Consider the following 12590-nt stretch of genomic DNA (forward strand, 5'->3'; position numbering starts at 1 on the left):
TTTAATACCAAGTCTTAGAGAAATGAAATAAGCTGCCCAAGATTAGATGACTCTGCTGGAAAAGCTGGGAAGGAACCAAGGTCTTACTTCCAAACCACAAGTGTGTTTTGCTGGCTCTTGTGCTCCCTGTAGACATGTACAGTCCCTGCACAGGCAGACACGGAGCCGTGGACATGCATACACAGGTGCAGAAGGGGGCGTGCACACACAGGTACAGAAGGGGGCATGCATGGTGCACACACAGGTGCAGAAGGGGGCGTGCATGGTGCACGCGCAGGTGCAGAAGGGGGCGTGCACACACAGGTGCAGAAGGTACACTTGGCCAGCAGCTCTCGTGGCTGCAGCAGAAACAGGAGAGGCTATGAATGGCTGGCAGATGGGCCTAGGCTTGGGTGTGAGTATACCCCCAGGACAAAGCATGATGGGGTGCTCCTCTCCACAGGCCTGTGTACCTCAGATCCTGGGGTTGGTCAGGACAGAGAAGGCCCTGGGCCCAGGGCAGCCGAGCTGGCCCAGAGTGTGATCAGAGATAAGAACAGGAACATGACCCCAGGGTCAGGGAAGGCCCAGTCCCTCCTCAACTCCCCTACTTGTAGTTTATTTCTGGCTGGACATCTATAGACATCCAGGGGACAGGGACAGGGACAGGGAGGGACCTCTTGGTCACCTGAGTCCCACCCCTCCATCCTCAGCCCCGAGCTTGGCACGGAGCAGGCACCTGGAGCATATTCTGAACTTCCTTGACGGGTCTGCCAGCCCCATGCACTGGGCTGATGCAGCCTGGGCACCCACCCTTCTTCTGCACCACCCCTGGGGAACCCAGATGGAAGGAAACCCCCGGAAGCTCAGGGGTCGCGGCCTGCCGGCAGGTATGTGTTCCCAGCAGGAAGCTGGCTCTTTCCCCACAGGGCCAGGGGTCAAGGCTGCATGCCCCTGAGCTCGGCATTCTGAGGGGGTCCGGCGGGACAAAACATGGAAAACTGGCAGCCGCTCGCATGATCCGAGACCCGCGTCCTTGCTCTCTGAAGCAGCAGCCCACAAAGTGTTTCTCCTCCGCGGACGTCTGCGATGGTGGGAGATTCTTTAGCTCCGTGCAACAGACACTTGCCAAGGTGCCGACTGTGTGCAAAGCTGGGCCCTCGGCTGGAGAAGGAGCAGCGGGAGGGAGCGGCAGCCCCGCAGCCTCCCAGGGGCCCGGTTCCCGGCTAAGCATGCCACACGGGTCACCTCGTGTGGGCCTCCCAACGGCACCGTGTGCATCTGGAATCTGAGCCCCAAAGGAGCTAAATATGCTGCTGATGCCTCCTGACTAAGCCATGCCCGAGGCAGGACGGGGTCCCGGATCTCCCTGACCCACGGCCCGCTGTCTCCATGAACTCCTTCGGCTGAGGAGGAACCCAGAGAGAGCAGGCCGAGTCCCAGCTCAGAACCACACGATCAAGAGGCATGGGGCCACCAGGACGACGAGGGGACCAGAGAGGGTTCCTGAGGGAGGCGGGGCTGGGAACTCCCTGGAAGCTGGGTAGGTGGGTACGTGGTCGGCGAGCAAAGCTCCCTGGCAGGAGGCACGTGCTCCATGTGTGGGAACCCGGGGCCTGGCGGAGGCCAGAGGCCCAGGGAGGGATGAGGGGGCAGGGGCGCCCCAGGGTCCCTCCATCGTGCCGAATGCAGGTGCCAGGAGACCACCCAGGCCGGCCAGCACCGCACTTCACGAACACAGCTGCCCTGCAGAGGGCACGCAAGGGGAGAGCACAGGGGGCAGTGGAACCCTGCTCCGGGCCTGGGTCGCTGGGTCCCAGTCTTCCACCTGGCTGCCGGGTAAACCGTAAGCCGGCGAGGGTCCGAGAGCGGAGCCAGGGGCAGACTCGAGTTTCCTGGCCCCTGCATGGGCACAGGCCACCCACCAAACTCAAATTCCTCAGGAACTAGATGGCACTCTAAGGGTCTCACGTCCAGGCCATTCAGTTGCTTTGGTTTAAATCCAGAGACTTCCAAGGCTGACTCCGAGCTGACACAGCCCCCTCCGTGCTTCTGCAAAAATAAGCCACTTCCCTTTATCAACACTCGTCCCCGAGCCTGGCCGCCAGTGGCTGGGGCCCAAAGAACACACTCAAGAGGCCGAGGCCGGTGCTCCAGGATGTCCCCGTGGCCGCCCAGCCCCGGCCTGCTGAGTTCTGTGCCATGGGGCCGCTGGCTCTCAGGCATGGCTCTGGCTTCACTTCCCTCCTGCAGTGAGGTGGCAGACCCCAGGCGAGAGGTCCGCGAGGGGGTGCCGCGTGGGGTCTGGTGTTACATTCCTCCTGTTTCTGCCCAAAATCACCCAGCTTCCAATGGCGTCAGCAGGGTAAAACCTCGGCGTGCTGTCCGACGGAGAGGTCTGTGAGTGCAGTGACAGGAGAACATGCTGGAAGGGGGCAGCTCCAGCCCTCGCTGTTACGCCCCTGCTGTGGGACTCAGGGCAGGCGACCAACACTGCGTCCTGGAGTCCAGCGTGAAGAGTGGGGTTGACAACAGATGGTGTGGGCTGAGGATTAACCTGAGATCGTGTGGGACAAGGGGTCGGGCTGGTCACTAACCATGTGGGGAGGCCCATCACTGCTGGACCTTCGTTTCCGCAGATCCAGGAAAGGGAAACTGACCCAGGCCAACGTCTAGGATAATCTCCACACATTTGCAAAGATGTGAAAGACGCACTCTGGCCATGCTTAACCGTTCTCAGTTCACGTTTCTCCAGAATGAAAGTCACCTGCTACGGGTCACCGTCCATTCAGATCATTTTAGTAAGAGCCACTGACCACGAGCATGCGTCACACTCGGTGGTGGGCATGATGGTGAAAAGCACAGACGAGCTGCCCACAGGGAGCTGATGTTTCAGTAGAGAGGATGGGGGAGAAAAGGAAATCAGTGGACAAACAAACAGAACAATTACAAACTCAAACGGTTGTGCAGGAAAAACCAGAGGCTGAGGAGGAGGGCGGGGGGGGGGGGGGCTTTCTTCGCTGGCGTGGCCGTTGACGGCATCTCTGAGATGACAGGAGTTAAAACCTAAACCACAAGAAGATGTCGGTCCTGGAAGAGTGACGGGACTGCATTCTAGTCCAGAGGGAACACATGCAAAGGCCCTGAGGTGGGAAACAGCGTGATGTGTTCAAGGCACCAGAAGACCCATGCGACCAGGAGCTGTGAACGAGTGAGGATAAGACACGTGGGGCAAGGGTCACCCTGAGCTTGCAGCCGTGGTACAGAGCTTGGATCGGATTCCAGGGGCACTGGGAAGCCACCGGCACGTTTAAACAAAGACGTGGCAAAGCCTAATTCACGTCTCCTGAGTGGCGTGGAGCGCATGAGAGTCAAGCAGGGAGCCCGGCAAGGACCCTGTCATGCTGTTGAAAATGAGAGCAGGGGTGGCCCGGCTGAAGTCGGCAGGAAGGAGCAGAGGGAGAAGGGCCCGGCTGCACGTGCCTTCAGGGGATAAGAGGACGTGACGTGACGATGGCGGTGCCCCCCCCAGGACAAGCACGTGGTGCACACCGAGGTGTCTATGGTGCCCGAGCACGACACAGCAGGTGCTCAGCACCGGCAGCTCCCGGTGGTGACGGGGGTGGCGCTGAATGACGCCGTGATGGGCGACCTCCCTCCCAGGCACCCCTTCGCTGTCTCCGCCCAGAGCAAGACCACGATGGTCCCCTCAGGCTGCCCGTCCCCACCCACCCGTCACCTCCACCCTGGACAATCCAAACAGCTGCCCGCGGTGCCCCCTTGTTCCAAGGGTTTCCTCCAGTTGCTCTCCGAGTACCCGCGCTACCAAACTGTCTTTCAGAAACACTGCTCAGCTTCCGGTCCTCGGAGGAGCCCTCCCGTAAATGACGCGGGGGAACTTCGACTCCTCCCTGTGGCCTCAGCAGCCTCGACCGTGGGCCCCCTCCTCCCTGCCCGGCAGGAAGTGTCACTCCAGCCTAAGGGGCTACGCTAACTCCCTAATATGCCACGTTCTTCTGCATCTCCGGGCGCCGGCCATCAGTCTGGAATGTTCTGTCGTGGGGGCAGGCTCATCCCGTCCCAAGGGTTCCCTCCCTGGGAGACTCTTCCTGCCTCCTCCCTGCACCATTAACCTTTCCATCGCCCGCCCCTCGTCCAGACACAGGCACGACTTCCTGATGGGTCTGCCCTCCCCACTCGGCTGGGAGCCCCTCGCAGCAGGGTCCCCGCCGGATGCCTTGGGGAGCCCCTTGCAGCCCGCCTGTGCGTCCTGCCGGCCACCTGCCCGGGCCCCCGGGTTCTACCTGCTGGAAGCTCTCGCGCAGGTGGCTCTGATCTTCGGAGTGGCAGAATTCCAAAATGTCCTTTCCCAGAAGATCCTGAAGAAAGAGACAAGCCGTGAGAACCCGCGACGCCGCTTCCCATCACGGAGCCATCGCTGTTGGACAGCAGTGCTCTTGCGTCCCCTTCACCTCCCGTCCCTTAGCTCCCCATCCTCGGGGGAGTGTGGACGCAGGATGGCCCTGGGGCGACGCCGGAGCTGGCCTCTGTGCCCTGCCTGCCTGCCTCCGGAGTGCTCCTGCCCATGCTAATCTCACCAGGGCGCTGGGTCAGCACCTTCAGAATGTGGTTTTATTTTGGTTTGCCTTCAGGAGGCAAACTGTAATAAGCATATTTTAATAACCATGAAAAGAAAGTAAACGACAGCACGAGGACAGACGTGCCTGCCGATGAAACTAGAACTGCTGAAATGTGGAAACGGACACGCTCGTGGCCGGACAGATGCTGGGACCGTCCAGTAACCATCCTGACCTTCGCCCGTCTATTTCTTACTCAAAGCACCTTGCACGAGCCCAGGACAAAAACCAACCAGAATCAGATAAACCGTCGCAAGGCAGCTCCACATGTGGGACAGGAAAGGGGTCCAGTTGGGTGTGTCTTAGGCAGCGAAGGGTGGAAACGAGTCCACTGACTGGAGCCCAAGCCTGCAATGGCTCCCGCGGGAGCTGACACGGACCGCGGGAAGGCGGTCTCTCTGTGCGCCGAGAAGCATCTCAATGCTCATGGAAGGTGCAGGCAGGTAAATGGATCTGGAAACACTCTGCCAGCCGAGATTACGGTGACTTTGGAAACTGATTAATTTCCCCCCTTGCTCCTTCCAAGAACCTCAAGTTCACATGAATCTGGAGATGTAGAATTATACGAATGGTTCCAATAGTTCAATTTGAACTGTTTTTAGGTCCTTTTTTTTTTTAAGTTTATTTAAGTAGTCTCTAGCCCAACATGGGGCTCGAACTCACCACCCCGAGATCAAGAGCCATGTGCTCTTCTGAGCCAGCCAGCACCCCCGGATTGTGTCTAGTTCTAAAGTAACACACGTACTTGAAATGCCCACATCGACGCATCCCAGATTTTGTTCCTCAGAACAGAGATCTTTTCCTTCCTTTCTTTTTTTAAATGTTTTTTATTTTGGAAGAGATTTGAATCTATGGGAAAGTTAAGAGAATTACATGATAAACACCTGATTATCCTTTACCTAGACTGTCACATCTGAGTTTTTCTTTCTTTCGTACATAAATATAAATATATGTAAATGAAAACTATGAAAGTATATACAAATATCTTTCGTATCTCCACACACACAATGAAAAAGCTCTTACTGAATCATCTGAAAGTAGCAGACAGCAGGACTCCTGTCCCTGAAGTGTGTATCTCAAAAAAATGGCATCGTCCAAAACCCCAATATGCCATATTACACCTAAAAAATCAGTAATTGTTTGATAAAATCACCTGATATTCCATACATATTAACATTTCCTCGATTATCTCCTAAATGTCTTTCCTGGCTACCTATCTTCAGCCCCAGGACCCACTGAAGGTTCTCACACTGCATACTGTGGTTCTTCTCTCTTTGGTTTATTATTTTTTTAAGGTTTTTATTAATTTATTTGACAGAGAGAGAGAGCGAGCATGAACAGGGGAACAGTAGGCACAGGGAGAGGGAGAAGCAGGCTCCCTGCTGAGCAGAGAGCCCGACACGGGGCTCGATTCCAGGACCCTGGGATCATGACCTGAGCTGAAGGCAGACGCTTAACTGACTGAGCCACCAGGTGCCCCTCTCTTTGGTTTATTTTAATCTAGATTAATTTCCCCTGCCTTTTTGTGTTTCTTATGACGTGGACTTTTTTAAAAAAGGTCTGGAACAAAGACCTGAAAATATGCCCCTGTAGAAGGTTCCAAAAACATTTGAGAAACAAGGGATTAGGCAAAATTAAGTGAACATGTTTCCTCAAAACGTTCCAGACTCTTTCACATTAATACTGCTTTTTAAGTTTGCAAGAAGGAGCTGTCCTGTTTGGCGTTCATCTAAGTTAACGGATCTGAGAGCCCCGTTCACAGAGAGGGACTTAACTCTGGTTTGTGAACAATCAGGGAGATAGACAGGAGGCCTAGGGCAAAAACTGAACAGTTAATTTTAAGCAGTGGCGTGGCATGCAATGTCTTTCTTGCTATGGAAGGACAAGACTCTCTCTGGGCAGGGACCTGGATGTTTATGCCACGTCCCCTACACTGTCATTCTCCTGCATCTCGAACACATTTTAAGTAAAGTTAAATCTCTAGCCAACTGCCATGAGCTCAGGACCACCCACCTGGGGTTGGTAGCCAATCACACTGATGCATCTCGGGTCCACGAACGTGATGATCCCATCAGAGTTATGCCGAGATAAGAACTCCGTGGGCACCGACATCCCGCTCATGTCCATGCACACAGGAGAGCTGGTCACCTGGAAAGGGACATCCACACTGAGGTGGTTCTGACGGAGACAGAGACGGGGACGGCAAGAGAGGCGGACAATGGGAGGGATCCACGTGGCGTCAACTTCACAGAGCCTTCCATGTCGCTAGTGCACTGAGCCCCAAATGTTCCAAGCACCCTGGCCACACCTTCCACTAACTGTAGCAACGGCCACCTTACATTGCTGACCCCCCGTGTCCTCAACAGGCAAGGGAATAACGAGCTGTGTAATCTCATAGGGTGGGCTGAGATCCCACATGCCAAACCCCAGCACGATGCCAGGCACATCGCAGGTGCTCCGGAACGTTAACACCCTTCCCTTCTCCCACTCTCCCCTTACTGAGGAGTCTAAGGAACCGATCAAAGTATTTGGAAAGGATACATTTGTGGAGTGAATGTACCCAAGTGTCCTTTCTTCTCCCACCTGTAAGGAATAAGCAATGCTTATCACGTGCGAATAAAACTGCTAGTTCGTTTGTCTGAAGGTGGTAGGACCTAGGACCCAGGAGCACGACAGACTAGCGTACTCCGACCTGCGTCTGCTGGGTCCCCCGCCATCAGCAGGCGAAGGGCTGGCAGTGCCTCAAGGGGAGGAAGGCGTCCTGCCCAATGAGTGGCTACTGTGTGTGCCAGACATGGAGCCAGTGGGCTTTATGGACGTTATGTGGCACATTCACTTTTCACAAGATTAATAAGCCACATTCCCCACATGGCTTTTCAGAGGAGGATGTCCAGGATAGGGACATGCCCTCCACTAAGAGGACAGACTATAAAGAAGGACAGTGGACGTGTGAGCTCATCACCAGGAGGGCAGGGAAGAGGGAATGACTGATTTTGACGAAGCGGATAAAGGCGTCCCTTCAGCTGAATCTTGGAGGACGCCTAACTAGAAGTGAAAGGAGAAGTTCTGGGAGGGGAAGAAGGGGTGCAGGGAATACCGGGCAGCAGAAACAGCCCGTGGGGCCCACTGAGGAGGGGAGGTGCTTGCTGGGTCTGCGGGAAAGGCATGCAGGGGCTTGGGAATCAAGCATGAGGGGGGACGGGAGGGGTGAAGCTGGAGGAGGAGTGAGAGCTTCATCCTGAGGACTCAGGAGAGCATTCAAGGCCATCGGGCAGCTGCCGTGGGGGCAGAGGCCAACTCTGCCGTGGCCGGCTCCCGAGTGGGGATGGACCGAGTGGGGCCCTCCGCGCGGCAAGAACTCCATTGCTCACAGCACGTCTCCCTGTGTGCTCCCAGATTCACCCTCACCCCTGCCCAGAGGGACCGGAAACCAGAGAACGCTGGGCACACGGGGGTCGGAACGGGCAAAGCTGTGTGCTTGCTCCCTGGAATCATGAGCCCTGCTCTGAACCTGCAGAGAGTCGTGGCCCCCCCTCACCTGGAGTCTTCCGATGGCCACCAGGCAGTACTTGCTGCCCTGCCCCACCTCGGCGTCCTCCTCGGGGATGGTCATTCCTGGAATGAGAAAAACCAGCGTCAGCCACGACGTGCCCAAGGCGGGTGGCAAAGGGGCAAGTGTGCCCAGGATTTTAGGTGTGCAACCCGAAACACAGATCCTCACGGACCACTCGGGTCTAGCCGGCAGCCAGTGAGTCCGCCGGTGCCCGCTCCTGCCCGGCTCCCGCCCCTGCCTGGCGTCTGGGATGACTTCACGGGGGCCATAGCACTGGCATCCATGCACGGTGCAGAGGAACTCAAGGAAGATGAAATGCCCATTATTCATTTACACGTTTGCAAAATTTGGCCAAAACACTGAGCTATAAAGGAATTCTCAGTACGAAGTGAAAGTGGGCATTTCCGGTTATGTAAATATTTCCCCTGTAAGGGCTAGAACGGAGAAACAGGGGATGGTTATTGAGCACTGGAAACCAGTGCTCTATGGGGGCTGGCTCAGTCAGAGGAGCCTGGCCTCTTGATCTCAGGGTTGTGAGTTCGAGTCCTACGTCGGGGGTAGAGATCACTTAAAAACAGTCTTTAAAAAAAGAAAAGAAAACCAGTGCCCTGGTGGGCAGGACTTGGTTAAAACAATCCTCCATGTTCTTTGGTCAGGAAAGAGTCTTCCGCTCTGTGCAGTAGGGCATGGTGTACGGTCGCTCACGGTGCCAGGTTCGTGAGTGGCTGCAGTCGGCTGTAACAGTCGTAGGGAAGCAAGCATCTTTCATACTGCTCAACACCTCGCACAGATACTTGCACACGGGTCAGACCAAAGGTTCCCACGGACAGAACCACACAAGCAGGGCGACAGCCCATCGCCGCAGACCGTCAAGCCGCTGGTTCTAGGAGCCAGGGCGCTGTCCCTCTGTCCGCACCCACACTGCCCCGTCCACCCCCATAGGTAACCAATCCCTGAAGTGTCTGCTTTGTCCTTGCTGTATTTTTGCACGAATGAGCACGTATCTGTGTATTTTCTTACCTTCTCTCCTTTCTCCTATGAAGGGCTCTGTGCCCTGGATGCTCTCTGGGGCTCAGCTTATTCCACTTAACAGCGCGTCCTGGGACACACCCCCCCACCACCAGCAGTGCCGCGGGACGCAGCCTGCCAGGGCTCGTTCTACCTCTTCCGTGTGTAAGAACGTCCGGGTGCTTCTCACGCTGCGCACGCGTATTCCCCAGCGGTAGGAAGCGTACCTGCAGATTCGCCCAGAACACCTCTCCCGGAAGCGGGACTGCCGGGCTGCCACGCAGGCACAGATGTAGTTGTGTCCAGCGTTGCCGAATTTCCTCCAGAAGGGGCGTACCGATTTGCCTTCCCGACGACAGTGTCCGAGAGGCCTGCTGCCCCGCAGTCTTGGCCAGAATAGGCCGCACACCGTTTAATTTTTCCAGTATCGTCTCAATTGGCATTTCTCTCTCATTATGGATTAGGACATTATCTGGTGCATGCGGACCATTTTTCTATCCTCTCAGTGAACTGTCTGTTCTGTCTCTTCCCCATTTTCCTGTTGGATTTTGGCCCTTTGCCCCTCATCACATATTAAGGGATATCGAGTCCTTGCTGTGAGTGTTCTCCTAGTTGGTCTCCTGTCTTCTGACTTTGCTGATGATGACTGGACAACTTTCTATTTTTATGTAGTCAGATTTATCAATCTTTTCTTTTATTATCTTTGTTATTAAAATACCAGAAAGCGCTTTTATGGAGTCCTAGAGAGCCATTTCCTACGCCAAGTTCTCACCCGTGTTCTCCTCTGACACGTTCACGCCCCCACTTCTCACACTTAGGTCCCTAATCCACGGGAAGCTATTCTTGTGTCGGGCGTGAGATGTGGACCTAGCTTATCTTCCTCGGAATGGCTATCCGGCTGCCCGGCCACGTCTGTTGACAGTGCAGGGACCTGAGGGGCCGCCTTTATCATATAATGAGTCCCCTCATGTATTTGGAGCTAATTCTGGACTTTCTCTTCTATTCTACTGGCCATTGTTTATTAACATCAATACTATGCAATTTTAATTATAGAGGCTTTATTGCAGGGTGCGCTATCTGCAGGACTGTTCCTCTCTTCCAGTTTTTCAGTGTTTTCTTGGCTCTTCTCAGATATATCTTTTTTTACATGAACTTTAATATCAACTTATTTAACTCCATCAACTAGCCTGCTGGTGTTCGTATTTGGTTTACGTTACATTTATAAATTAAATATGTGATGCTGAGTTGTCTTCCCCAAGAACAGGGGATGCCTTCCCACCTGTCTGAGCTTTTGTGTCTTTCAGGAGCGTTTAAAAATCTTCCTCACGTATACTTGTATTTTGCATACTTACTAAAATTATTCCTAAGTCTTTAATCATCTTTGTTGCTATAGTCAATGGGGTTTCCTGTACCATCATACCTTCCATGTATCGTTTATACACAGGAGGACTACTGAGTTTTGCATGTTAATACTGTGTCGTGCTGCTTCACTGAATTATTTTATTATTTTAGTTATTTTTCCTCTGGCCCACTGGGGTTCAGCAGGTGTGCTAGCATATAATTGAAAAGAGGTAGTTTCCTTCTTCTGGTGACATGAGTCTGCCTCTGATTTCTCTAGCGGGATGGGCCAGTATCTCTTACAACGCCGAAGGCTGGTACAGAGTGGGCATTTTTGCCTTGTTTCTGATCTTACCGGAAATGTCTCAAGGGTTTTTCCACTATATAAACACCCTTGCAGAAGAGAAGTTACTCCTGAATCACTGTTTGTCATGGTTGCGATCGATTTAGAGCCTTGTTTAATAGGAGACGGCTGGGCTCTAACACCTGCTGTGCACAGCACCTGTTACAGCATGTCCCGTTACCTGCGCTATGTGAAGAAAACGTGCCCTCACACAGACAGGGAGCTGGAGGAGGGAGAAGGTTCCCCGATAATGGTGCCTATTCTTCTTTGACGTTTTCCTAAGTCTTGACAAGTGGTTGTTTCTTAAAGTTCATTGCGATATGAACTCCAAAACTGTATCAGTGAGTTTTCAATATTCTGTTCCATTAAAATAGATTGGTCTAACACTTTGAACGGCTCCTTGCTGACACAGGATTTTGAACACGATGTATCGGTCATCAGGAAAATACTGGTTCTTCAAATTATATGGATTCGAATGCTGACCCATTACAATAAATGATATTTTTAAAATCACCATGCATTTCATCAGAAACAGCTCTAAGTATTGGTCAAGACCACGGTGGTGGATACAAGTTTTCCAAAATTCAAATTTTCACGGGAAAGCTTTCATTCTATCACTGACAGCAAATACTGTCAACTGTCTTCCTTGACGTGACAGGTTCATTTTAACTTTTTGTGAAAATATCTTTGCCAAACACACAAATTTAAATAACCATAGTGTGTTTGTTCATCATTCCTTCAAGTAAGAAATGGTGTTTCATAAAAAAAAGCAACTAGTTTAGCTTGCAACTCAAACAACTGTGCATGTGCTTTTCCTTGACACAACCACCACGCTCTGGTACGCAGCAGAAATCACTTTACGCATACTTCCCATTTCGGGGTTCACTCAAATTAGTACTTTTTACAGCTCCATCAAGGGCATACTTCAGTGAAACCAGCATTTTGAAATTCTGAAATTATTTTTTGCTGCAAGTGTGTGGTGATGAAAAATCCAGGGGCCACGAGGGCAGTTTGGGGCCACGGCCCTGACGCATGCTGAGGCTCCAGCAGGTTTTCCCCACCGATGCTTACCTGCCAGCAGTGAGTGGAAAGGGTGACTAACATCTTAGTGCCAGGATGAAAGCTGTTTAAACGTGCGAGATCCTCTTGGGGCACCCAGGGTCCACAGAGCAGCCTGTGCTGCCATTCCTGAGTTTGGTCCTCCCTCCTCGTCCATGGATCCTTTCCCCGCTGCTCCACTTCTCACCAGGCATCAACGAGACCCCAGACTGCCCCTGTCTAGACTTGCCTCTGCGCTTCCAGACCCTGACTCCAAGGGCCTCCTGAGAAGATCCGCCTGTCTCGGGCCCTTCAACCGCCACGCTGCCCAATCCTCCTGTGGAAACCCGCTCCCCTGCCTCCTCCCCTGCAGAGAGGACCACTCATGACCTGCCTGGTGTGCCCCTCTCCCACGCTCATGGAACCCTGACTTGTTCGGAGTGACGCTGTGTGCACCCCATTAAGGGATGGGAGGCCAGGGACACAGCTCAGCCTGTGGGGTGTGAGCAGAAGTCCCTGAGTGAGGCTCAGGAAAGCTCCTCCTTCTGCGGGACACAGACGTGCTCGTGGAGCCCCCATAGCCAAGGTCACACAGGAAGCCAAGGTCACACAATAAGGATCATGCAGCAGGAACTTCTCCAGCGACAGGATGGTCACCACATCCCCAAAATGACTGTCTTTCTCTTTTAACATC

General features: G+C 53.6%; 1 protein-coding gene across 1 annotated transcript in view; it reads right to left on the minus strand.

Moving 5' to 3' along the window:
- Window positions 1-12590, minus strand: part of ARNT2 (aryl hydrocarbon receptor nuclear translocator 2) — a 115619-nt gene that overhangs the window by 27901 nt on the left and 75128 nt on the right. The window contains exons 8-10 of the mRNA XM_040642888.1: window positions 8155-8231; window positions 6630-6764; window positions 4284-4358 (exon numbers count right to left, since the gene is read on the minus strand). Of these exons, the coding sequence (XP_040498822.1) occupies window positions 4284-4358; window positions 6630-6764; window positions 8155-8231 (287 nt within the window). The remainder of the gene's footprint in view (window positions 1-4283; window positions 4359-6629; window positions 6765-8154; window positions 8232-12590) is intronic.

This window comes from Ursus maritimus, unplaced genomic scaffold (genome assembly GCF_017311325.1).
Source record: "Ursus maritimus isolate PB19 unplaced genomic scaffold, ASM1731132v1 scaffold_27, whole genome shotgun sequence".
Classification (NCBI taxonomy): Eukaryota; Metazoa; Chordata; class Mammalia; order Carnivora; family Ursidae; genus Ursus; species Ursus maritimus.